This window comes from Nothobranchius furzeri, chromosome 7, assembly GCF_043380555.1.
Source record: "Nothobranchius furzeri strain GRZ-AD chromosome 7, NfurGRZ-RIMD1, whole genome shotgun sequence".
Lineage (NCBI taxonomy): Eukaryota > Metazoa > Chordata > Actinopteri > Cyprinodontiformes > Nothobranchiidae > Nothobranchius > Nothobranchius furzeri.
Genome location: NC_091747.1, coordinates 74386175 through 74412647, shown reverse-complemented (window position 1 = coordinate 74412647; position 26473 = coordinate 74386175). Strand labels below are relative to the sequence as shown.

Here is a 26473-nt window from a genome sequence, read left to right as displayed (position 1 = left end):
CTTCTGTCTGTTAGACAGCTGTTGTGGAAACAGCAGTTTGTGCTAATCCCATACCTGTGTGCTATCAGACACTCGTTAAAAGTCCTTACGTAAGTGTGTGTGCGTTAGTGTTGTCAAAAAAATCGATACCTAGATATAAATCGATGCTAAAAGTGGTATCTAAATGAGATATTCCATCCCTGTGGCATCGATATTATGGACTATTATACACAGCCTTCTTCAAGTACACCGACACGCACGACAGCCAGATGCCGTAAAGCAGCCTCCGCCTCCCAGACAAACAGAAGAAGAAGACGCCGCATGGCTACATTGCAATTTCCCACGCGAGTTGTCTCCGATCCAAGTTTTGTGTGCCAAATAAATAAACAAAAACATAAACAGCGAATTTGGGAGGCGCTTCACAGCCCAACTTCATTAGCATACCAAGTCCGACACATAGTTGTATATTCACGCTTATGTGCTTAAAGGAAAACTCCCGTTTATTGCAACCCGGACTTAATTTCTAGCATGCAGTACGTTTGTTTACTCACGCTGACAACTTTGGTGCTACTTGGATTCCCCGGGGTATTTAGATCCATCGGCGAATCGCCATCAGTGTATATCCATATAACGGGTGCGGACGGGCACCCATGTGCAGCCTCGAAATAAGACATTATCTGCACCAAAACATCTTCATGTCGAAAGGTTTTGTTAGGAATCATTAACGTGATTCCTCTGTTCGTTTGGAGCGGGTCTGGTCTGGGATTTCTAGGCGTAAACAGACTATCTAACCGGCGCTTTTAACGACGTCACTGCCGTGCGCCAGTCTGTTTTTATTAAGATTACCGGTAGATGTACCTTTGTCCTACTGTGGAGAAATTCGTTTTCTCCCTTTATTGACCAACAGAGTTGTTCAAAAGTACAGAACAAAACATATGGCATTACATCTTATGACAAAAATGCACCTTAAGCAGAGTTTAAGCAGCAAAACATCACTCTGCAAATAGTGTATATATAATGAGACAATTCATGATTTAAAGTGTTAACTTTCACCAGTTTTTGTATGCACGTTTTAAAAAATGCTGATACTTGAAAGGTTTAAGCACTTAATACACTTAATTCTTAACATTTAATTTTTGTAATATAAATTGAGGAATGTTATTTTTTGAACAAACTTGTTCGATAAATGGGTGCTTTTAAATAGTATCGAAATCGAGCACCGAGTTTTTTTTCAAGTATCGAATCGAGTTTGAAATTTTAGTATCGTGACAACCCTAGTGTGCGTGCGTGCGTGCGTGCGTGTGTGTGTGTGTGTGTTGTGACAACAGTCTAGGGCTGGGCAATAAATCGAAAATGTATCGTTATTGGAATTTCTGACTCTTGTTGAGAAAAATTTTCCCATGCCAATAAATTTGATAATTAAAACATGAAAAGATGTGCATAGGTTGGAAGCGTTCATGTCCCTTTAAGAAGCTGTACCCTTGAGTCGTGTAAAAATGTGACTCAAAGTAGTACAGGCGACAGCCCCATCTGGTGGACAACTTTTGTTTCTGCGCATACCTGTAATTATCGTCTGTTTATCGTTATCGAGGTGAAATCTTCAATATATCGTGATATTGACTTTAGGCCGTATCGCCCAGCCCTACAACAGTCTGAGGGTTCTGCTTGAAGCTTGGTTTATGCTTGACGCATTCACTTTCCGCGCGGTGATGCGGCTCGCAGCTGGAACGCGCTTCACAACTCGCAGCGTTTATGGTTCGTGCGGCTTGTCTCTGCGGTGAGCCAATATTCTCCCAAACTGTAGGGGGCAGCATGGAGCTCTACAGCATGCATCCAACACTACACCATAGTAGAAGTAGAAATCACTGTTTACAACATGGTATTCCAGCATTTTTAACAGCGTTCTCGTCTTTTCCGACAGTGCGAGCTATTTCTCTCCAAGAATTATTAACAACATGTTGATCACGGTGATCTCTGAGAGCTGAATCATACAAATGTCTCTATTTACGAACCTCTGCCTTGCCGGTCCGCCATGTTTTTCCGCGTCCGACCGTCCCCGTGGTTAGAAATTTTCCGAGGTGCGCGTTGCGGAAATCTTGGGCCGTGCGGAGACGCGGTGGAGGGGCGTGGTTGTTAAAATGACGCAACTTTTCCGCGCGGAGCTGTGCAGACCTCGCAGACGCGTCAAGCATAAACCAACCTTTAGAATCCCAGCCACAACTTTCTGGAGTAGCATCAACGCTCTACTGGTTGTTGATTAGCATAAACAAACATCATTCACATGTGCACTAGATCTGAAAGAACAGAAACAAAGTTTTACATGAACTTTAGCCTTTGACCTGCTAACTGAGACCTGTAGAGTGTGCCATTCTCTCCGGGTTTTGAAATGGCTTTAGCATTGACCTTTTACCTCGGTGAGGATTTTCAGTGACGTGTTCTTAGTAGAACGATGGACTGCTATAGGGATGTAAGAAAATATCGATAAGGCAATATATCGTGATATTTTTTTCAATGATATTATATCGATATTCAAAATCGCGTTCTTGTTCTTCTAGTCGGAATTTCGGAGTTCCGAGGAGAAAGCGAACACACCATTAGTGAAACGGAAGCTAACCAAATCAAGCTAACGTTATCTTAAACATCATATTTACCTACCGGAGCAGATTAAGATGAGGATGTCTCACTTAGATCGTTGTCGCTGGTTTCATCATCACCCAGTTACGCATCACATTTAGTGAAGTGGACCCAAGCTTTAGCGTGCGTTCTTTCTACCATGCTGCTCTGTTTACAACTCGCTCGCAGCGACCGATGACATAACGCTCTTGCGCATGCGCAGCTGTCTAGGCAAGTTCTCGTTGTGAAGGACGGGTACCGAAACGAGGCACCGTTTGAAACGACGTGAATCGGTGCTCGGTCGGTACTATGGAATTCGGTCGGTACCTTAAAAAGTACCGAATTCGGTACCCATCCCTATCCTCCGCCCACTCCATGCTTGCAGTCACTGCCATTCTGTTGTCCCAATGTCAGCAGGGTGCACATCTTAGTGACATCATGTGTTATTGCGATATCGCGGTATTGCTATATAGCCAAAAACTCTATCATTACCCAATTTAATATCGTTTGTACCTTATATCGTTTATATTGCCCACCCCTAGATATTAGTCTAGTGTTCTTATCATTTGTTTTTATCTATTTGTGAATCCTTGTTTGTTTTACTTTAAGCTCAATTGTCTTTGCTCACTGTACCTGTTCCTGTCCCGGCGCCGGACCTGTTTCTTACCCGGTGCTGGCGCACACACTTCAGTGAGACGGCAGTATTGCACTAGGTTCCTACTGGGAGCCGAGTTGTTGCCAGGTTAATGTCCGTAGCTTCTGTCCTCTTCCTGCTGCCAGGAAACCACGTCCAGTTTGAGCTTCAGACCCTCGGCTGATTCGTTTGTAAGGAAATGACATCAGTGAGAAGTTAACCAACCTTCTCCGCCTTTTTGTCTTTTCTCCACAGCTGAAACTAGAAGATCGATCAATCGTCATCAGAGACATTGTGAGACGGAACAACTCGTGTGTAAGTGAAGTCTGACAGTCTTTGATGTTACTGAAAAATCACTAATCTTTCACTATGATGTCATCGATTCACATTGCTATTGATCATTGTGTGTGCGTGCGTGCGTGTGTGTGTGTGTGTTGTATTTCAGGACAACCAGTGTGGTATTGTGACCAACATTGACATTGAATGTGCCGTGAAGCTGGTGGGAACCAGCTGTGTTCTGTATCCAGTGAACAGCAGAGACCTGCAGCACATCTGGGTGAGACACACGCACGCACACACACACGCACGTGCGCGCACGCACGCACTGTCCTGCAGGCTCATGAATAACCTGGTGAAACTAACATGATCTTTATTTGTTTTTAGTCTTTTATGTACGGAGACTACATAGCCTATGACTTCTGGCTGGGCAAAGTGTACGACCTGACCAATCACATCATCCTCAAGCTGTCTAACGGAGCCAGGTGTGTGTGTGTGTGTGTGTGTGTGTCAGAGCGTTAGAGCATGCCAGGTCAGACTCACCATCTGCCCCCTGTCCAGGTGCTCCATGAGTGTGGAAGACGGTGCCAAGCTTTACGATGTCTGTCCACACGTCAGTGACTCGGTACGTAGCCTGAAGCTCCCGTCTTCTACTGACGTCCAGGTCTCTTTGGAGTACTTTCTCTGCTCTGTGGGGAGCAACCTGATTTAGGACGACGGATTATTTTCAGCTTCATGGTGGTGTAAACTGTAATTTTTCATTTAGCATCGAAAAATAAGTTTTTGTTAGAAGTTGTTTAGTTGGTTCTTCCTGGAAGGAGACCTGTTCTTCACTTCAGGGGAGAACAAAGCCGGAGATATTTGGATCTAAGATGTCGGTCTAAGGTTAAAGTGGTGCTCAGAACCATCCTTGACTATTCTGCTGTGGAACCATGAAGAGCTGGTCTGAGTTGTGTCTGTGCTGTTTTTATCTTTAGGGTCTGTTCTTTGACGAGGCGTACGGTTTTTACCCGGGCCAGGTCCTGATCGGTCCCGCCAAAGTCTTCTCTAATGTCCAGTGGCTGTCGGGGGTCAAACCCGTCCTGAGCAGGAAATGCAAGTTCAGAGTTGTGGTGGAGGAGGTAAATCCGCACTCATGTAACCTGACAACTCTTACTTTAACATACGTCTCCTTTTCCTCCCTGTTCAGCTTCCAGGTAGCGCCGGTTCTTATGTTTTTAATGCTGACTTGGAGACTTGTGCTCCCCCCCCCCCCCCCCCAGGTGCAGGTGGTGGAGTTAAAAGTCACCTGGATCACAAAGAGCTACTCCCCAAAAGGCTCAGATGGTGTTTACCCACCTCCCTCCACCATCGCGCAGGAAGACCTGCAGCGGTCAGTCCACTCGGTCTCATTCGGCATCCGCTTCATCAGAGTCGGACCTTTGTGGGTCCAGGCCAGCCTACTGAATGTGATGTTTGCTTCTAGGGTGAGACGTCTGGGCTACTACGACCACACGCAGAGGCAGCTGGGGGAAAGGGCCCTCTACATCTTTCCAGCCAAAGGCGACGTCACGCGCATCATCTGCGACGGACCTGAGGGTGCTCATGTTCCGCTGGAGGACCCCGTTGCTAGAAAGGTGCTGCTGACACATTTTAGATTTTTAAATATTTGTGTTCAAGATGTGGAACAGTCTGGGTACCGAATTCGGTACTTTTTAAGGTACCGACCGAATTCCATAGTACCGACCGAGCACCGATTCACGTCGTTTCAAACGGTGCCTCGTTTCGGTACCCGTCCTTCATAACGAGAACTTGCCTAGACAGCTGCGCATGCGCAAGAGCGTTATGTCATCGGTCGCTGCGAGCCAGTTGTAAACGGAGCAGCATGGTAGAAAGAACGCACGCTAACGCTTGGGTCCACTTCACTAAATGTGATGGGTAACTGGGTGATGATGAAACCAGCGACAACGATCTAAGTGAGACATCCTCATCTTAATCTGCTCCGGTAGGTAAATAAAATGTTTAAGATAGCGTTAGCTTGATATGTTAGCTTCCGTTTCACTAATGGTGCGTTCGCTTTCTCCTCGGAACTCCGATTTTTCGACTAGAACATGAACGCGCTCTAAAGTTTGGCTTCACTTTACTAAATGCGACGGGTGATTGGGTGAAGATGAAACCAGCGACAACGATCTAAGTGTGAGGCATCATCGTTTTAATCTGCTCCAGCAGTTAAATAAACTGTTTAAGATAACGTTAGCTTGATATGTTAGCTTCCATTGCCACCATTGTTATCAGCTAATGGTGCGTTCGCTTTCTCCTCGGAAATTCTAACTTCCCAGTAGGAAAAATCAAATGAAAAAAGACGGCAAAAGGAATGAAGATACACAGTAAATTTAGTTCACAGTAAAGATGTTTGCTTCAGTTTAATTATCAGCTTGTAAAACTACAAGGACAATGTTAAAATACAAACAGTTGAATGTTATTTATCGTGATATTTATCAAATATGGTTATATATTGAGAAAAATATATATTTAATTATAAAAGAGAATTAAAATGATAAACACTCAAAAGTATCTAAAATTGGTACCGTTAAGTACCGGTATCGATTCCTAGGTACCTGGAATTAGTACCGGATCGATTCAAATGTCAAAGGTACCCATCCCTAGGAACAGAAGCACGTCGATGATTTAACAATGAGACCTGGGTCCGTTTGGGTTTACAGGCTAATTTACTCTTTGTGTTTTCTGCAGCTTAAAAGGATGTTCAAGAAGGATTCTGGGAAGAAGACAGAAAACGCCGACTCAGAAGGTGTTTACAATCAGATCATGAAAGCGCTGTAGTTTTTGTTTTGTCCTCCTAACACCAGCAGCTCGTTCCTCACACACACTCGGCCGTTACAGAGGGGTGTGTGTGAAAGTTTAGCTGCAGAGTAGAGACACGTTTCCTGTCCTTATGCTGACTTTAGTGTTTGTATTTCCTTCTAATTTAAATTTTAACTGGATGAAGCAAATTCAGCAGAGCACAAGTCTGATCAGACCGACTCGTCTCAGCCCAACGGCCCGGTGAGCCCCGCTCAGAACCCGCCGGACTCTCAGAACACCAGTGATGCCGCGCACGGGGAGCAGGACGCCGATGACGAGGCTGGAGAGGACACGGACGACACCAGGTCTGTGGGGACCACTTTAAATATGGAGTCCAGTTTAGTCTGGTTTAAAAGATCTGAGCATAGGAAGCTCCTAACGTGGGGGGTGTGACCTTTTCTAACATTAAACATCAGTTATAAAGAAAAACGATGTGTGTGTGTGTGTGTGTGTGTCTGAATCTTTCTGCAGCTCTCTGACGTCCTCAGCCAGCTCCACGGCATCCTCTCAGAGCGGCGGTCTGGGAACAAACCGCAAAAAGAGCATCCCGCTCTCCATCCGCAACCTCAAGAGGAAACACAAGAAGAAGAGGACCAAGTTCTCCCGCGAGTTCAAGCCCGGAGACCGGTGCGTTCCCTCTTGGAGAGTAGTCACTTTTTAAAACATGGTAGCATGAAGAATAACTCTTCTGTCGCCCGGACGCGGGTCACCAAAGCGCCCCCCTCCCCGTGAGCTGTCAGTGAGCGCCTGGTGGCCTTCACCCATGGAGATGACTTGGCGGTCTGATCTAGGGATGAGTACCGAATTCTGTACTTTTTAAGGTACCGACCGAATTCCATAGTACCGACCGAACACCGATTCACGTCATTTCAAACGATGCCTCGTTTCGGTACTGCCAAGACAGTTGCGCATGCGCAAGAGCGTTATGTTGCCGGTCCCTGCGAGCCCGTTGTAAACAGAGCAAGCATGGTAGAAAAAACGCACGCTAAAGCTTGGGTCCACTTCACTAAATGTGATGAGTAACTGGGTGATGAAACTAGCGACAGACAACGATCTAAGTGAGACATCCTCATCTTAATCTGCTCCAGTAGGTAAATAAAATGTTTAAGATAACGTTACCTTGATTTGTTAGCTTCCGTTTCGCTAATGGTGCGTTCGCTTTCTCCTCGGAACTCCGAATTTCCGACTAGAAGAACATGAACGCGCTCTAAAGTTTGGCTTTACTTTACTAAATGCGACGGGTGAATGGATGAAGGTAAAACCAGCGACAACGATCTAAGTTTGAGGCATCATCGTTTTAATCTGCTCCAGCAGCTAAATAAACTGTTAAAGATAACGTTAGCTTGATATGTTAGCTTCCATTGCCACCGTTGTTACCAGCTAATGGTGCGTTCGCTTTCTCCTCGGAAATTCTAACTTCCCAGTAGGAAAAATCAAATGAAAAAGGACGGCAAAAGGAATGAAGATACACAGTAAATTTAGTTCACAGTAAAGATGTTTGCTTCAGTTTAATTATCAACTTATAAAACTACAAGGACGATGTTAAAATACAAACTTGTATGTTATTCATCGTGATATTTATCAAATATGGTTATATATATATATATATATATATATATATATATATATATATATATATATATATTGAGAAAAATATATATTTAATTATAAAAGAGAATTAAAATAATAAACACTCAAAAGTATCGAAAATTGGTACCGTTAAGTACCGGTATCGACTCGTAGGTACCGGGAATTAGTACCGGATCGATTCAAATGTCAAAGGTACCCATCCCTAGTCTGATCCTCGGTTACAAAAGCTGGCTCTCGGTACGTGGACTGTGACCTCTGTGATGGAGAGTCGGAGTTGGTGTGTGTGAGGTTGAGAGGACTCACCTCGACGCATGGCTCTGACTCCAGAACCGGTTCCACTCTGGAGCTGCTCCCACTGAGAGGCCTCCATCCTGGTGCCTGCACGTTGGCGAACGAGAGGGTAGCCTCCCTCTGTCTACGTGTGGTGGGGTCGGGTCCTGGCTGAGGTCCGTGCTCATCCACCTAACTACAGCTCAGACTACCCACCGTTACTGGAGTCCATGGAGGAGGCGCTGGAGAGCGCTTCTTACGTTGGCTTCCTCGTTCTGCTGGGGGACTTGAACACTCGAGTGGGTAATGACGGTGAGACCTGGAGAGGTGTGGTTGGGAGGAACGAGCAAGGTTTTGTCACTGGACCTCTGTGCTCACCATGGATTGTCCATAATGAACACCATGTTGTCCACATGTGCTCTTGGCACCAGGATACCACAGGCTGCAGCTCGATGATCGGCTCTGTCGTTTCATCTGATCTTGGACGCTCGGGTGAAGAGAGGGGCGGAGCTGCCAACTGACCACTGGGCAGGATGCTGGTCAGACCTGGCAGGCCCAAACATGTTCTGAGGGTCTGCTGGGAACGTCTGGCCGTCTCCTGTCAGGAGCTTCAATTCCCACCTCGACAGAACTTCCAAAACGTTTCTGGGGGGGCGAGGAATATCGAGTCCGAGTGGACCCTGTTAGGTTACTCAGCTGCCTGTTGTGGCGGCAACTAGGGATGCAACGATACCACTTTTTTCCAAACCGATACGATACCAATACTTGGATCTGAATACTTGCCGATACAGATTACAGATTCCGATACTTCTACCACACAAAAAATGCAATGATTTGGAATACAGATTTTATTTTCTTCTCTTCTTTCAACAGGAAAAGACTGTGAGGTAGATAAAAAGTAAAACATATGAATAGAAATAATCCCAAAAATAAAATATTAGGTGAACAGAAATGACAAGTTACAGTGAAGCCATTTTCAAGCAACTGCATTGGTATCAGTTAACTTTTACCGATACCGATACTGGTATCGGTATTGGTGCTTCCCTAGCGGCAACCCCCGAACCCGCTGCTGGACACCTTTGTTATTAACCAGATCTGAGTAGAAACCTGATCAGGGTTTGTTTTCTGTCTCAGGGTGGCCGTGGAAGTGGTATCCACAAAAACCACAGCCGATGTGATGTGGAAGGACGGGCGGGTGGAGAAGGGCATCAGATCAAATGACCTGATCCCCATTCAGCACCTGGACAGCCACGAGTTCTGCCCCGGGGACTTCGTAGTGGACAAACGACGTGAGGAAACAACGCTAGCGTTCAACAACCCCGTGTCACTGGCTCTCTGACCTGTGTGTATGTGCCCCCCCCCCCCACAGCTCAAAGCCTGCAGGACCCAGGAGTGTACGGTGTGATCCAGTCTGGAGATCACAAGGGTCGGACGTGCGTGGTTAAGTGGATCAACCTGAACTCCAGCGGGGACGGCGTGGAGGTCAGCCAGGGACGGGTGTCACAGGGAGACGGGTGAACATCACAGGGTGCCGACATTCCTGTTTGTTTATATTTGTCTAACGCAGGTCATCGGCGTGGAGGAGGATGTCAGCGTGTACGACATCTCCGACCATCCAGATTTCCACTTCCGCACCACCGATATAGTCATCCGAATCTGGAACTCCGAGAACGGACAGAACGACTGTGAGAACGAGGTGAGCGTCGCTCTTCTGAGACAGACGGATTCATAAAGCCGGGCGGACACTGTGCGACTTTTTCACTCGTAGCACTCAGCTTCAGCTCAAACTGTACGACTTCCTCTCAGGACAGATCTCACGAGTCCTGGGGGGGGGGGGTCAGACCCATGTTAAGAAGAAGAAGAAAATATCATTTCTATAGCGCCTCTCAAGATAAAAATCACGAGGCGCTTAAGCATAATTCTGCGCACACGAAGACGCATAAGAGTCCTGGATGATGAAGCTCAATGGTTAAAGGAATCACTGAAGCGGTGTGAAGCGCTCCGTCGTGCGTCTACACGGTACCGTAGGAGGCGAGCTGCCGTGGTTCGCCGCATGCTACAGCAGCGAGCTATCTAGGTGCGCACAGCGTCCCCCGGTCCCCTCCTCCTCCCCCTCCCCCTTGTCCGGAACTTTACCTCACCAGTCTGAAGCAGCCACCCTGTCCGTAACAAGTCCGGACCTGTTACTAGGGGCTTCGTCCGGATAAATTCCGGAACACGTTATCCGGATGTTTGTATTCAGACACAAAGGTCTTACGGACAGAGTCCGGAACATTTCCGTTTTTCATGGCCTGTCTGAAGGGGGCTTTAGGGTCGCAGCTGCTCGCAGCGCCGCTTCAACAGTGCGATACCCTCACGAGGGACGAGCGAAATATTAAACACGCCAGAAGTCCGTGCGAGCTCACGACTGCTGATCGGTAGCTGGTCACGTGGTGTTAATCGCCTCTCGTAACCCCCTGTACACTACACGACGCTCGGCACAAAACTCACCCCGATCTCGTGGATTCTCGCACGAGTGGAAAATCGGCTCAAAAAAGTGAAAAAGTCGCACAGCGTACGCCCGGCTTAAAGCACTCTGACTCACCGAGTCGGCTCCAGATCCCCAGAAACACCTGTTGTGTTTTTGTAAATGTTGAAACGACAGCAGGAAGGATAAAGGAATCGACGCAGATACTTCATTTAGATCTCCGGTTGATTTGAAAGACGAGGTTTGGGTGAGACCGTCTCAGCAGTTTACATTCAGACTGACCCCGGGTCAGCAGCAGCAGCACCTTATATTTGAATCTGGATCATGACACGCCTGATTCAAATGTCACCACGAATGAGCTTCCAGAATATCTCGAGTCGTTCCCGAGGGTTCTCAGTTTCCTCGTGCGAGTCACGTGGCTGTAATCCCATGTGGAAGTGGAGAAATGTTCAAGAAATTTCTGCTGAGTCATGGCGGTCGCTGGAACCTGCTTGAGTTTACTTTGAGTCACAAACGTGAGACGGCGTTGTGTGTGGTTAGACCCCGTTTCTAATCGAATCAAGGGAGGACAAGTCATGTGACGTGATGGAGCAACCAGGCTCTAACCACGCTGCTGGGGTGTGTGTTTGTGTGTGTGTGTTCCTCAGACGTCAGTGGGACAGGTGTCCAGAGTGGACGTGAGCAGCAAAGTGGAGGTGGTCTGGGCCGACAACTCCAAGACCATCGTCCTGCCGCAGGTGAGTGCTTGTAAAAACTAGAGCCGTTTGCATCATGAGCGAGCGCTTCAGCGACTCTGACCATCCCACAGCACCTCTACAACGTGGAGTCCGAGATCGAGGAGACGGACTACGACTCGGTGGACGAGACGAGCAGCGTCCTGTCCACCGAGGAGTGGGAGGACGAGAGCGACAGCTGGGAGACGGACAACGGCTTGACCACTGAGGACGACGGCCACGTCAACAACGCAGACGCCACAGACACGGCCACGCCCACCCCCACGCCCACCGGCTCTACCGCCTTCATCCTCCCCCCTCAGGAGGGCAGCAAGCCGGCCACCAGTCCCACCAACGGAGCTCCTGCAGCGGAGGGAGAAGCAGCGGTGGCCAGTCCTGCTTCAGGAGGAGGTGGGGAGCTTCCTGCTGTCTTGTCTCGTGGTTCAGGGTCGTCTCAGGCCTCAGTCTGAGGGGCAGCTGCGCAGCACAGATTCATATCTAGTTATTGTCCGGCCAGCGTGACCTTTAACAGAAACGACTGTAGAATAAACCAGACTGATGTAATCCGATTACATCAGATGAATCTTACCCCCAAATTCCACTACCTCTGCCCCGCCCCCGCCTTCCGCAGCCGCTCGCTTCCGAACTCAATTTTTACTGCTACCCGCTCTACAACGGCTCCGCTCCGGTGCGGAGACCTGAGGGGGGCAAACAAGCATGCGCGGGATTTTCGAGATCTTGCGATACAGTCCGAGCAATAAACGCGGAAGTTAGATCCAAACACCCGTTGTGTGGGAGAAGCATCGACATGAACTGTTTAATCTGCCCATCATTTGTGTTGAGACATCAGCAGTGTTTGGATCAACAAAGTGTGACTACTTTGATAGTAGAAACTGTATTTATGGCTTACTTTTGTGCATTTAAACTTCAGCCGCCATTGATAGTTGTTAAAAGTTGTTAAACTTGTGCATATGAAACAAAAAACGCCTTTTGTTTATCGATTTATTGTGAAAAACGGAGGTTGTGCTTGCTCCTTTTCCTGTTGGGCGGTTGTGATTTCTGTCCATTTACTGCGGAGGTGCTCCGGCGTCCGGCGAAAATAGGATCGATTCTATTTTTGCCGGACACCGGAACACCTCCGCAGTAGTGGAATTGCTTTGATTGACTACAACGGGACCGATTTTGCTCCGGCGGTCGTGTCGGAGCGGAGCGGAGGTAGTGGAATTTGGGGGTTAGTCCCGGGGTACACATCTGGACAGCTTCACAGCTGGATTATCCATTTTATCTGGAGTTTTCATTTTAGAGAGCCAGCAGGCACCGGTCTGCTCCAGCAGGTGGCAGAATCGTGTTTAGTGGTGAAGTAACTTTTACCTCACGAGTATTAATACACGAGCTTAAGATAAAACAGGTGTGTAAAGCTTTAAAGAGTCCATTTTTGGTCCTTTTTTTAAAACACGGATGAGGTTTCTCTTTACCTCGCTGCTGCAAACGAAACCATCAGCAAGGTAAAGAAAAACCTCGTCTGTGTTTGAAAACGAACCGCAAATGGACTCAGAAGACGAACACAGCAGCGGCGTACAAGAGGAGCGTTAAAGAGGTGTGAATTTCAAGGCAGGAAATGAAACCGGGGCTTCACGGAGGGGCGGTTGGTAGTACTGTTGCCTTGCAGTGTAAAGGTTGCTGGTTCAAGTCCCAGCTCCAGCTGTTCTGCGTAGAGGTAGCACGTTTTCCCCGTGCACGTGTGGGATTTCTCCGGATACTCTGGGGTTAGCTGGAAAATGTGTGGGCAGTCTTCCGTCTCCGTGTGTCCCTGTGATGGACCGGAGACCTGTCCATGGTGTCCCTCTCCTCTCACCCGCCGACCGCTGGAATTGGTCACGAGCGCGAGAGGGAGGGAGTTGTGAGTTTAATTCTTCACCAGTGGAAGCTTCTGGAAAATCTCCTAAACTCTGAATTATATTTTGACAAACGTGAGGTCAACAGGACGCGATCAAACAGGTTTCAGATCTTGATGCTAACGGCAGTTTTACGGACTGTTGTGTGGTCTGTCGTCCGGTGCAGGAACAACTCCAGCGGCGTCGGTAAACGGAGCGGAGAAGCCCAACAAGGACGGTTCCTCTCGAGGGTTCAGGGAGCTGAGGGAGGCCCTCAGGATCCTGGAGAGTCTGAAGAACATGACGGTGGAGCAGTTGTGGACCGGTGGCTCGCCAACCTCCCCGACCTCAGCGGAACCGGTGTCCACGGCCAACGTAGCGAGTTCGGTGATGCCTCCTGCCTCTGAAAAACCCACCAAGGAGAAGCGCTTCCTGGACGACCTCAAGAAACTGCAGGAGAACCTGAGGAAGACTCTGGACAACGTGGCCATTGTGGAGGAAGAGAAGATGGAAGCTGTTGTGGAGTCTGCTGGGAGCGGCGGAGCAGGAACAGAGGTAGGTGTCCCGCTGCTGTGATGATCCGCCTCGTCAGTAGAGGAGGTTTGACCCGCCGCGTCTCCTCAGGCAGAGAGGAGCACGGAGGAGAAACCCCAGCAGGAGCCACAGACGCCGGTGGGGAACCAGGAGTGGCCCAGTGAGTTCCTGAGCGAAACGCCGGTGCTGTGCCAACAGAGTGGAGGGAAACCTGGAGTGACCTTCACCAGCGCCAAAGGGGAGGTGTTCTCGGTGCTGGAGTGGGCTCCAGGTGAGGTCACGGGTTCCTCACACGGGTGTGAAACCGTTAATCTACAGATCAACAAGAGCTCAGCTGTGTAAAGTTCACTTTCATCCGTTTCCTCACCAACAGACACTCACTCCTTTAAGAAAATGGAGTTTCAGCCGGCAGAGGCCAAGAAGTTTTTCAGCACAGTGAGGAAGGAGATGGCTCTGCTGGCAACGTCGCTGCCCGACGGCATCATGGTCAAGACCTTCGAGGACCGCATGGTGGGTTTTATCTGATCCGTACTGACACGCACGCACGCACGCACATTCACTCACGCACACGCACGCACGCACATTCACTCACGCACACGCACGCACGCACATTCACTCACGCACACACACACACATTCGCACACACACGCACACACACACACATTCACACACACACGCACACACACACACATTCACACGCACACGCACGCACGCACATTCACTCACGCACACGCACGCACGCACATTCACACACGCACACACACACATTCGCACACACACGCACACACACACACATTCACACGCACACACACGCATGCACATTCACACACGCACGCACGCACGCACGCACACACACACGCACGCACACTCACACGCACGCACGCACACACACACGCACGCACACACACGCACGCTCACACACACACACACACACACATTCACACACCCGCACGCACGCACACACACGCACACACATGCACACGCACGCACGCACGCATGCACGCACGCATGCACACACACACATGTGCACGCATGCACACGCACGCACGCACACACGCACACACACACGCACGCACGCACATTCACACACACACACGCACGCGCGCACGCACATTCGCACACACACACACACACACACGCACACGCATGCACACACCTGATGACGTAGATGTTTTTTTGTCCAATCACCAAAGATCTGTTTTGGTTTGCTTTAGAAGTGTTGCCATGACAACACACTTGTTTCTTCAGACTCATCAAACCAACAAAGTAGTTGGCCACAGTTAGGTTGTTTGGGCGGAACCAGGATGCAGCAGAACCTTCTGTTCATCTGGACCACATTCATAGACCAGATTAGGAAGCAGCCTGACGGTGCAGCCGTAGCTACAGATGTAGAGCTGGAGGATGACACAAATATAGTTTCTGGATCAGCACCGGCTCTGCTTCCGCTCGGCGTTAAGAGTGTGAGAAAACACTTGTGATTCTACTCGGGTAACCAGTGATCCACCAGCACCGGCATCTTTTGACCCCTAAAGAACAAGTGGGTGAGTTCTGCTCTTCCTGTGACACAGGACCTGTTTTCAGCTCTGATCAAAGGACCAACCAGAACCCCGTACGAGGACGGACTCTTCCTCTTCGACATCCAGCTGCCCAACATCTACCCGGCCGTGCCGCCGCTGTTCCGCTACCTGTCCCAGTGCAGCGGCCGCCTCAATCCCAACCTGTACGACAACGGCAAAGTCTGCGTCAGCCTGCTGGGAACCTGGATCGGAAAGGTGAGTGCTGTTGGGCCGTCCCAGCCAGTACTGGACCCAACCCAGTTCAACTCCCTGGTTCTGTCGTCCACAGGGGACTGAGAGGTGGACCAGCAAGTCCAGCCTGCTGCAAGTCCTCATCTCCATACAAGGTTAGACACACACACACACACACACGCACACACACACTCTCTCTCTTTCTCTCTTTTCTCTTTCTCTCTCTTTCTCTCTCTCTCTCTCTCTTTTTCTCTCTTTCTCTCTCTCTTTCTTTCTCTCTCTCTCTCTTTCTTTCTCTCTCTCTCTTTTCTCTTTCTCTCTCTCTCTCTTTCTCTCTCTCTCTTTTTCTCTCTTTCTCTCTCTCTTTTTCTCTCTTTCTTTCTCTCTCTCTCTCTTTCTTTCTCTCTCTCTCTTTTCTCTTTCTCTCTCTCTCTCTTTCTCTCTCTCTTTTCCTCTCTTTCTCTCTCTCTTTCTCTCTCTCTTTCTCTCTCTTTCTCTCACACACATACACCCACTCACACACACTCTCTCTTTCACTGTCACACTCACTCACTCACTCACTCTCACACACACACTCTCTCTCACGCTCACACACTCTCTCACTCTCTCTCTCTCTCTATCTCACACACACACACACACTCTCACACACTCTCTCACACACACACACACACACACACACACACACACACACACACACACACACACACACACACACAGCACTTCCTGGTTCTCCAGGTGTTTTAGGGTTTTTTCTGAGCCCGTGGTTCTGGCGGTTCCTCTGCAGGTCTGATCCTGGTCAACGAGCCGTACTACAACGAAGCCGGCTTCGACAGCGACCGGGGTCTGCAGGAGGGCTATGAGAACAGTCGCTGCTACAACGAGATGGCTCTCATCAAGATGGTCCAGTCCATGACGCAGCTCCTCCAGCATCCTGCGGAGGTCTTCAAGCAGGAGATCCGGGAGCACTTTGTGTCCAGCGGCTGGCGACTCGTGCACCGTCTGGAGGCGTGGCTGGAGCTGCACGACGCCGCTGAGCGAGGCCACTCGGCCTACTCCTCTTCCAGGAGCCACCACTTGAAAGACGAGCAGCAGCCTGCGGGCTCTGGACTGGTGGCTGTGGCCCACAGCAGTCCCAGTAAGCCCAGTGATGAGGCGGTGATGGGAGTTAGCAGTATTCTAGAGGAGGAGCTGGAGGATTCGGGGCTGAGTCCGTCCACCACTACAGCTCCTCAGGAGGAGCTGAGCCAGAACTCAGACGGTGACCTCACCCTGGGGGGTGAGGTCAAAGCTGGCTCTGTGGTCCGCACTGGGACGTCAGATTCTGGTTCCGTGTCCGCCAGCGTGGGGGGGGCGGGCTCCTCGGGGAGCCAGCCAGTGGTTCGACCAAAGAAAAGGAGGAAGAGTTACCGGAGTTTCCTCCCGGAGGGCAGCGGGTACCCGGACATCGGCTTCCCGCTCTTCCCGCTCTCCAAAGGGTTTGTGAAGAGCGTCCGCGGCGTGCTGCATCAGTACAAAGCCGCTCTGGCGGCCGCTGGCGTCCCAGAGCACACGGTGGACAAGTAAGTGCCTCCTCACCATCTTCTAACTGCTCCCTGACCTGTCCTCCTTCTCTTCTACCTTTTTCACCCGCCTCAAGTCACAGAGGAGGACCCATCAGCACTAGTCAGGGTGGGGTTCCAGTCTGGACCCCGCCCCGAGCTGCACGGTGCCCCAGCACTGCCCACACCTTTCCTCCACCTCCGTGTCTCCGCCTTTACTGCTCCTGCTGCCCTCCTCCGTAACATTCTGACTCCTCTCTCGATCAGCGCTGGACAGCAGCTCGGAAGCTTTGCTAATGTTTGTTTCTCTCCTTCAGTGATGACTCAGACGAGGGTGACGGATAACAGAGGTCCCCCCCCCCCCTCCCTCCCCCGCTCCACCACAGCAGGAGGAGACTCTGAGCTCCTGCTGGAGCTGCTCCCTTCCAGGAAAAGTTTAACTTCAGTGCAAAAAGAAATGTGGATGAGATGGAAACCCAGTGCCATGAAGCCCCTCCCCCTTTTTCATCTGACTCACCTTCAGCACCCCAACCCCCTCCTGGTGGTGACCCTTTAAGAGTAGAGTAACGCGAGGCTGTAGCAACCACACACACGCACACACACACACACACACACACACACACACACTAGGCTGAAGGTGACTAAAGCTGCCATCCTCTTCCTCCTTCCCGGCTGACTGCTCCCTCTGGAGTGACGTGTTTACATTCAGATCACCTCAGCTGGGTGGAGAGGAGAACGCTTCGTCTTCTCTCGGTGGAACGGGCGTTCTGCTGTGTGATGAACTCACGAGACATTAGTTCCATCATCCGTCGGTCGACATGTTGCCTTATTTGAGATCCTCTAGAGGATCCGAGACGCTGCGTGTGTCGTCCTGCTTCACAGGCTGGAAAACCACCGAAATCCTGCTTTAAGTCCCCGGTCCTATTAAGCACCCGGATCTTGGTCCGGACTTTATTTTCCAGCTGGCTTTACCTGATCCGACTCATCAGAGCACAAGGGTGCCGACTGGACTCCGGTTTAGATGAACTAATGAGTCCGGGTTTTCTCGGCGCTCCGCTGCAGAGCCCCGGGTTGTGAAGCTGACCTCTGGGTGCTTCCTGGGGACATCACCAGTCTTTGTTTACATCTTTTAAACCACGTCTCACCCTTTACATCTCATGTGTTGATCAGAATCAGAAGGACTGAGTTTTTGCTGTGATCTGAAATGAAACGTCTGTTTTACTTGAACTTTGATGCTGAGAAGTGTTTGTCGGCGAGCTACGAGCAGAGAGCTGCTGCGTTATGAACTAAAAAGAATGAGTGTGTTTTGTTTTTGCATCGTCTTCCACTCCTGTCCTCGGTCCCAGATGTGGCGACCGCCCCCCTGGAACAGCTAGCCGCTCACGGAGGAGAATCAAGGTGTTGCCGCTTGCTTTCTCTCGTTCTCATCTATCTGTAAAAAAGAGCGGGAGAAGTCCGTTTTCAGAGGAGCGGTGACATCCCGCTCTGGCGAAGCTGCTTCACCCTCGTCCCTGTGACAGAAAATGTGAAGCTCTGAGTGAAAGTGAGCCAGGAAGACGAGCCTGTGTACAATTTCCTGTGTAAATTCTCCAGATTGAAACTATTATTACTGCAAGACGTTTGTTTTCCAGCCAAAGCATGCAACCTGTTGCTTTAAGCCTCCGGACTGGGCTACACTCAACACTTGACTGTACGATGTCTACATTTCCACTGTGGCCTGTTATTGCTATATTTAAAAAGAACTAATAAAGTTATTATTTGTAGCCGGACTCCCTCTGTACAGACGTCCTGATTCAGATCAATCACAACACGATATATTTAACACAAGCTCGAGGCTTCGTTTCTTTTTTAAATGGTTTCGTTGCTTTAATGGGCCATTCCCATCTGTACCGGGTCGGCCCGGGCCGGGTAGCCCCAGTCGGCCCCAGCCTGGCCCGGTTGATTCCACACATCCTTGTCTTAAGCCCATGTGGGCTGATTCTACCCACCAATCAGAGGCTTGCTCTAATGGAAGGTGTGAATTTGCTGTCAGCAGTGGGTGTGTTGGCCCTGGTCGGCCTGAAGCAGACCCCCTCGAGAAGAGGGCTGAGAATGAGCCTTGGTTGGCCCGGAAAAATACCAGGCCACCCAGATATGTAAACAACCTACGCTACCCGGCCCGGGCCGACCCGGTACAGGTGGGAATGGCCCATAAGACCGCTGTAGTGATGCATTAAACACGTTTCAGTAATAAAGATGAAATGGCTTATTTCACACGCACTAGTTTAGGAGGCGTTTGAAGCACCAACCTGAGATGAAGCTGAGAAACTGGGTCTTGTAGGTTTTACATCATTTGTGCTGATATCAAACACGAGAACATGGAGCAAAAGTCTTTATGTCAGTAATCCTGCACAGACTGAGAGACCATCTAAAGGCTCAGGGACCCTTTTCAGGATTCATAGTGACAATATTCTGTAAGCCATAATCATCTCAATTCTAACAAAAAGGTAGAAATATCTTTAAATATTGGAATAACTGCTTATAATCTGGCACCTGACCGGATTCAGGTGCAGATGAACTTTACAGTAACTTAGTTATAATCATCTTTAAAAGGCTGAAGAACCCGTTAAGGATGGAATAAAAACAAACAGAGCAGGTTCTTGTTTGTTTATTCGATTCAAACACACTAGCAGAGCGTTTTAATCAGTCATAGAAAAGTTACAGACATTTGTCTCAATCAGAAAATAGATCCCTCTGGATAAAAATGATTCATTCAGTAGTCAGTGTTGCAAAAATCACAAAACAATTCAATAAAGCACACAAGACCACTGAGTCTGAACTGGACTGAATGACTGAATCGTTTCCTTTGAACACAAAACACGGACGCCTTCGTGTCCTGATGGAAGATTCAACAGTGGTCATTCATCCAGAAGCAGCTGTAGTGGCTTGTTGTGGCCAGCAGGAGGTAGCAGATTCAAGGCACAATAGAACAAACACACACACACACACACACACACACACACACACACACCCACACACACACACACACACACACCAACCAGAATAATCTCCGCTAGATTTCATTTTCAAACATCTGCTGGTTCTGAAGCAGATGAGCTCAGTTTCAGTTGGAACATCGTGAGATCTTCAGACAGGGTGTTGGTCAGGGATTCGTACTACAGACCAGTCTAGTCCAAGGCGGGTCTGTACTTTTCTGCTTCAGATATCAGCTAAACGACACAATTACACCTTCAGGAGTTCAAACCGGACCACTTATGAAAATCCAGACAGTCAGAAGCATTTGCAGCGGGTTTTACGAGTGTGGTGGTGCTCCGTAGCTGCCGGCACTTTGAGTTTGGTTCTGACCCGTTTGTTAATGTTCCCCAGACTTCATGTGTAGAGGAGGAAGGGGCACATCTCTACCTCCTCATGCAGCATTTAACACATCAATATCTCCCCCTCCTCCCTACACTTACCACCCATTCTAACCAGTTTAAGCCCCTCCCCCCTCCCATTGCTGCTCACATGGTCTCAACCTCTTTGTTTCATCTGATCTCATAAACAGCTAAAAGCACCAGTCGTCCTTCTGAAGCTCGACGTTAAGGACACCGTGGTGATGGAGATCGATGTGTGTGAGTGTGTGTGTGTGTGTGTGACACAAACATGGGCTGGAACACAGGAAGCAGAATTCTGGATACAGAGATGAAGCACGTGGAGACCAGAAAATAACTAAATCGCTAAACAACTCATCATTTAGCTGATCAGTAGCTGCAGCGACTGGTTGAGCGAGAAGATCCACCTCAGATCTTCTAGAGCCCAGTTGCTTCTGCTGGTTTAGCATCACACACACTCTCAGCCTGTAACAGTGGATCAATTCTTGTTGACATTTTCAGGTAACGGGTAGGACATCCATGGAGAAGGGCCCTGACAGATTATATTAAAAGACATCATCGACCATAATGGCCTGAACTGTTCAGCCGTGTGTGTGTGTGTGTGTGTGTGTGTCTTCATATGTTTAAATGGACAAATTTTTACTTTAACCCGTGACGCGTGGACATTTTTACACTGTGGGGACATCGTGCCAGTCCACAATGCAAAGTACCCGAATACTTGGTTATAGAGAAGTGGTCGGAATTCACGTGGAGTTTAGGTTAGGGTATGGGTTCGGCTTAGGGGAGTTATTAGATGAATGGAATTCAATGGAGGTCCACAAAAACATAAACACAGGTAGGTGTGTGTGTGTGTGTGTGTGTGGTTTAACTGTTTGAAGTCGGTCATGGTGACAGCATGTTCTGACAAAGTCAGGGAAAGGGCTCATTTGTTCAACCATCAGAACCAGCGCCGCAGGATATGAACCTTTACGACCCCAGATGAGAGCTAATATCCGAATTTCTCACCGAGGAACCAGAAAGCGTTATAGAATGAGAAGAATGGTTAAGTGTTGCACATCATGACCCTAACCCTATCACTACGGCCCTGATCCAATCTGTGGACCTCTCCGTGAAACAGAACACGACCAAAACTCCCACTGATGGGTTGAAGCAGATCTTCTGATGATCTAAAAAAAGATTTTACTCTTTCGGGCTCTTTGTGTCCAAAACACACCCTTCTGTCACCCCGTAAAGCTGTTTCGAGTGTGTGTGTGTGTGTGTGTGTGTGTGTTGTTAACAATAAAGCTGTTTGCGTTCATGATTTGAACCACAGAGGAGCTGGGTGGGTAGACGTCGACTCTATGCTGGATTCATTTTGTTCCATGAAAACAAAAATCTTTGTTTTTGGTTATTTATTTATTTATTTTGCCTCCTGAGACCCAGATTTATTTTGGTGTGACTTTTTTTTTCTAGGATGTGAATTTTTTTTTTCAAATTTTCTAAAATAAATACCAAAAAAAAAAAAAAAGAAAAGAAAAATTTTATTATTATAAATCAAAATCAAACATCTCTAAATAATAAAAAGAGGTCTGAGGAGAATAAAATGTCCTCTGAGGGTCTCAGGAGCGGTGGGCCTGCTCTGGAGGCTTACGGATCTCCTGGAGGAGCGTGAGCCCTGAGGTTGTGACCTTAAACAACCTCATGGTGGTTAAAGCTACAGAAAGCCAGTGTGTAAAGCATCATGACTGATGTTCTAATGAGATGATTTAATGTTCCTGCTGTGAGTCCAGACCTCACAGTGAGTTCAGGAGAAACACGGTTCCTCTGACACCATGACGGATAAACGAGTCCAGCTTCGCCACCGGCGTGTTTCTGATCTGAAAAGCTTCAAACAGCAGAGATGAAAGCTTCGTTTCACCCACTGATCACCCTGGACAGGCCTCGGTGCACCTCCGCCTGCACCGGGCCGTACTGCACCACCTCCCCGTCCACTGTTATTTTCCCTTTGAGGCCAGTATTTGGCTCCAGTCTGAGGGCTCGCACCTTGGTGTGCACCAGATGTTGGCAGTTAGAGGCCAGATGTGTCCCCTTCTCCATAGCTAGAAAGAGTCTGAGCAGAGCGGTGCGAGATATCCCGGCTGTGACGTAGAAGAGATGGATGATGCCGTCGTCCAGTCGGGATTCCGGCGCCGCCAGCAGGTCCTCTGCCAGGTGAGACTGATACATGGCCAGCATGAGGACAAAGTCCTCCTCAGGAACCACTACCCAGTTCCCTGGCAGCGGCTGATCCAGAGGAGGCAGCAAGGAGTCAGGAGGACCGCGCGGGGCCTCCGTGGCTCTTTGAGAAGGCGTAGAGTTTTCCAAGTCCCCCTCCTCTCCGGAGGCAGGCAGGTAAGCCAGCTTACCCTTGTAGACCCGGAGTGAAGCCAGCCTCACCAGCGTGCCGATGGTGAAGCGAGCAGCTCCCATGTGACGGTACTTCTCACTCTCCACGTCGACGTCGGCCACAAAGCCCCAGGCCAGGGACAGGAAGGAGAAGAGACGAGGGCCAGAGGACAGCTGGATGGAGACCAGGTCCATGTGGGACACGGACCCTTTACAGAGCAGGAAGCCACAGCTCACCAGAAGGTCCTCACCGGACACCGGAGGAGCTCTGAGGGAGGAGAAGAGACAGTTAAAGATCTCCTCCAAGCACCTGCAGCTCCTCAAAGATCACAACTAAAACACCAAGTCCAAGTTTCAGCTCCTCAGAGGTCTTTAGTCTGCATCTGATGTTTGATGTTCCAGACAGGAGATAAAGAAATGAAAGTATGTCTGCACACTTATTTATGAACACACACACACACACACACACACACACACACACACACACACACACACACACACACACACACACACCCTAAAGCCAAGAACAGTGTCTCAGTGGAGTTCACACAGATCTACATAATCATCATCCAGTCCAGCTGGAGGTTACAGCTTCCTCCACAGATCTCCTTTCTGATCCACATTCTGGTTTAAAGGATGGATCTCCAACTGAGAGTTTAAATCCAGTGATTTTAACACATAATAAAGCAACTAAACTCAAGCGTTTTGTGGTTTTGGTTTTAAAAGGCAAGAATGAAGAAATGGTGGAGGCATCTGACCATGTCTGCCGATTTTTTTCAATAACAGGTCGAGTCCAGCAACGTTTCTCCGTACGGCTCTAATTCCAAACATTAACACTCCTGAAAAACACTTTGTTCATAAGTAATCTGCTTACTTGGCTATCTGGGTTCTGTACTAACTTCGTTTTGTTAAAGGTGCATGATGTAAAAATGAAGTAACAATGGCATCCTGTGGTCAAACTTGGGTACTGCAGTCCAAGTCCGGTCAAAATAATCGAGACTCCCTGCTCCTGTTCGTGAGTTTCAAGGCTGTTGACAGCTGCGGCTCAGCACCAGAAGATTCTAGATGGTGAGTGAAGACGAGTCATACACAATAAGCTGATTAGTAGAAGAAAACATTTCACTGTAATATCGAAAATGGGCCTCCTTTCCACCGACGCTATCATTACATTTTGGGTTTATCGCTACGCTTTCAAAAAATGCCAAACTCCACAGACTAGACTGGGCAAGACAGGAATTTAAATGCCAAAGCAGTGGAAAACATCCAAAAAACTTTCAAAATAAAAGTCATGTGCAGATAGACGTACATCATTTCCTCTGACACACCCTGTAGCCGATGTAAAATGAACAGAAAAAAAGCCACAGACCTTTTTGAATACATGGGCTGGAACCACTGACATAGGCCTGAACTGTCTTTCTCCTTGCTTGTTATCGTGTGAACTCCCAAAATCACGCGTGATGTTACATTTCTGCCGTGATTTTGTGATCTCACGGAATCGAGGTGGACCGCTTTCACTGTCGTTCGCGTCACAATTGCTCCTGGTTAGAAAAGAGCTCGTGAGTAGAATGTCCATTTCGGTACACACCGCTTTCACTTTCAGTGGAAAGAAGGCTTAAGGGGTATACAAAATAACTTCTGGGTCGCTTCTGCTTAGGATCTTTAAAAAACAGTGAAGATTTTTGCCACTCTGTGTGGAATGGCGGCATTGCAGCGTTTGTTGGGGCAGATATGGTGGCCCAGCAGGCTCACAGATTGTAAACAAAGACTACATCCCTCTTTGGCCTTTTTAAAAGGAGAAAAGCCGACACTACCCCAGCCATCTGAGCATGAAATCAGTATAATGTGACTTTCCTTCAAACACGATGGACATGAAGCTGCTTAGTGAGCATTCCACTGTTAAAGTCTTACTTATGGTACCTTTACCAGGTCATCCAGGTGGTTCGCCACTAGACAGCTCAACTCTGACACCTGCTGACATAAATTAGTATCTTTCATGCTTTCTGGACATTTTAGGTTTTATGTAATCAGAAAACTAGGGTTATAAAATCCATTTAATAAAGCTGATATTTCTAAAGATTTTCATTCAAACTGTCCAACAATAAAAAACTGGTAACATGAACACATGTCACAACAGATAGTATGACAACATTTATTAGGAGCCTGGACCCTAAAGCAACCATCTGACACTAAATAAAACAAAATGAAAATAAAAATGCAGCAAAGGAGGTATTTTAAACCTCTCAACAAAGAAGAAGTACAGCAGTCAGTCTCCAGGAGGACGGGTGATGCAACACAGAGGTAACACGTCCCTGTTCAACCTTTCTGGTTAGACGTTTAAACTCACATTTAGCTTCAAATTAAAGGCAGGAAGTGATAATAGTAGAAAACATTAGTTATGTCGTGTTTCTGCCATCTTCAGAAGTTCTCAGGTAAAGTTTTGAGTTAAAAATAAAAAGGACTTTCAGGATCTTCATTTTATTTATTTTTTTGTCTGGATTCCCTTTGAAAAAAAAAGAATTTAGAAGTTCACTATGTTACATTTGAGCGTCAACAATGTGGTGTGTGTGTGCAGCGATCTACCAACCACTCACAATAGTTATTAATCAGTTTGTGGAAGCAGACTGCAAGTGGTTTAACCAAGAAGTCTAGACAAATAGTAGCAGTAGCAAAAAAGAAATTGCTCTGCAGGTTGGTCTAGCCACGCTCCACTGTAGCTTCGGCAGGTCTACCATTGGCTAGAACAGTTTTGTGACTTGCCAATCACAGCACGCTTTATTGGACGGACTTAATGCTAGAGCTACAATGGAGAAACAGCAAACATGGTGTTGGCTCAGGAATGGTGCTTGTTTGAAATGGCTTCGGCATCAACTTTGGACGATTTAGACTTGAGCTTTTATTTAAGACATGAGTAGATAGAGCTACTTAAGTCTTTTATTTTGAAACAATGTGCATAGGGAACCTAACCCCCAAATTCCACTACCTCCGCTCCGCTCCGGTCAATTTTTCTTGGTACCTGCTCTACAACGGCTCCGCTCCGGTGCGGAGACCTGAGGGGGGCAAACAAGCATGCGCGGGATTTTCGAGATCTTGCGATACAGTCCGAGCAATAAACGCGGAAGTTAGATCCAAACACCCGTTGTGTGGGAGAAGCATCGAAATGAACTGTTTAATCTGCCCATCATTTGTGTTGAGAGATCAGCAGTGTTTGGATCAACAAAGTGTGACTACTTTGATAGTAGAAACTGTATTTATGGCTTACTTTTGTGCATTTAAACTTCAGCCGCCATTGATAGTTGTTAAAAGTTGTTAAACCTGTGCATATGAAACAAAAAACGCCTTTTGTTTATCGATTTATTGTGAAAAATGGAAGTTGTGCTTGCTCCTTTTCCTGTTGGGCGGTTGTGATTTCTGTCCATTTACTGCAGAGGTGCTCCGGTGTCCGGCGAAAATAGGATCGATTCTATTTTTGCCGGACACCGGAACAGAGGGCGGCGCACGGCGCCGCACTGCCGGAGCACGGCTGCAGTAGTGGAATTGCTCTGATTGACTACAACGGGACCGATTTTGCTCCGGCGTTCATGTCGGAGCGGAGGTAGTGGAATTTTGGGGGTTAGTCGACTCCACCTCGGGTCGACTCATGGGTCCCCTGAACAAAAACAAA

General features: G+C 48.3%; 2 protein-coding genes across 3 annotated transcripts in view; one reads left to right on the top strand and one right to left on the bottom strand.

Moving 5' to 3' along the window:
* Positions 1-17642, top strand: part of ube2o (ubiquitin conjugating enzyme E2 O) — a 38315-nt gene extending 20673 nt beyond the window's left edge. Inside the window, exons 2-23 of one of the 2 annotated variants that reach the window (XM_054751671.2) lie at positions 3482-3541; positions 3672-3782; positions 3890-3987; positions 4064-4127; positions 4480-4623; positions 4765-4874; positions 4968-5118; positions 6233-6290; positions 6489-6648; positions 6815-6970; positions 9338-9492; positions 9573-9685; positions 9771-9899; positions 11318-11407; positions 11479-11794; positions 13445-13812; positions 13882-14062; positions 14165-14301; positions 15360-15563; positions 15637-15694; positions 16324-17098; positions 17395-17642. In XM_054751671.2, the coding sequence (XP_054607646.2) occupies positions 3482-3541; positions 3672-3782; positions 3890-3987; positions 4064-4127; positions 4480-4623; positions 4765-4874; positions 4968-5118; positions 6233-6290; positions 6489-6648; positions 6815-6970; positions 9338-9492; positions 9573-9685; positions 9771-9899; positions 11318-11407; positions 11479-11794; positions 13445-13812; positions 13882-14062; positions 14165-14301; positions 15360-15563; positions 15637-15694; positions 16324-17098; positions 17395-17422 (3666 nt within the window). In that variant the 3' untranslated portion in view covers positions 17423-17642. Of the gene's footprint in view, positions 1-3481; positions 3542-3671; positions 3783-3889; positions 3988-4063; positions 4128-4479; positions 4624-4764; positions 4875-4967; positions 5119-6232; positions 6291-6488; positions 6649-6814; positions 6971-9337; positions 9493-9572; positions 9686-9770; positions 9900-11317; positions 11408-11478; positions 11795-13444; positions 13813-13881; positions 14063-14164; positions 14302-15359; positions 15564-15636; positions 15695-16323; positions 17242-17394 lie in introns of those variants that run through there. The other variant, XM_054751672.2, reaches the window with a different exon arrangement.
* Positions 17643-22169: 4527 nt separating this feature from the next.
* LOC107382243 (sphingosine kinase 1) overlaps positions 22170-26473 on the bottom strand; it is a 53426-nt gene continuing 49122 nt past the window's right edge. The window contains exon 5 of the mRNA XM_015954305.3: positions 22170-23080. Within this exon, the coding sequence (XP_015809791.3) occupies positions 22342-23080 (739 nt within the window). The 3' untranslated portion in view covers positions 22170-22341. The remainder of the gene's footprint in view (positions 23081-26473) is intronic.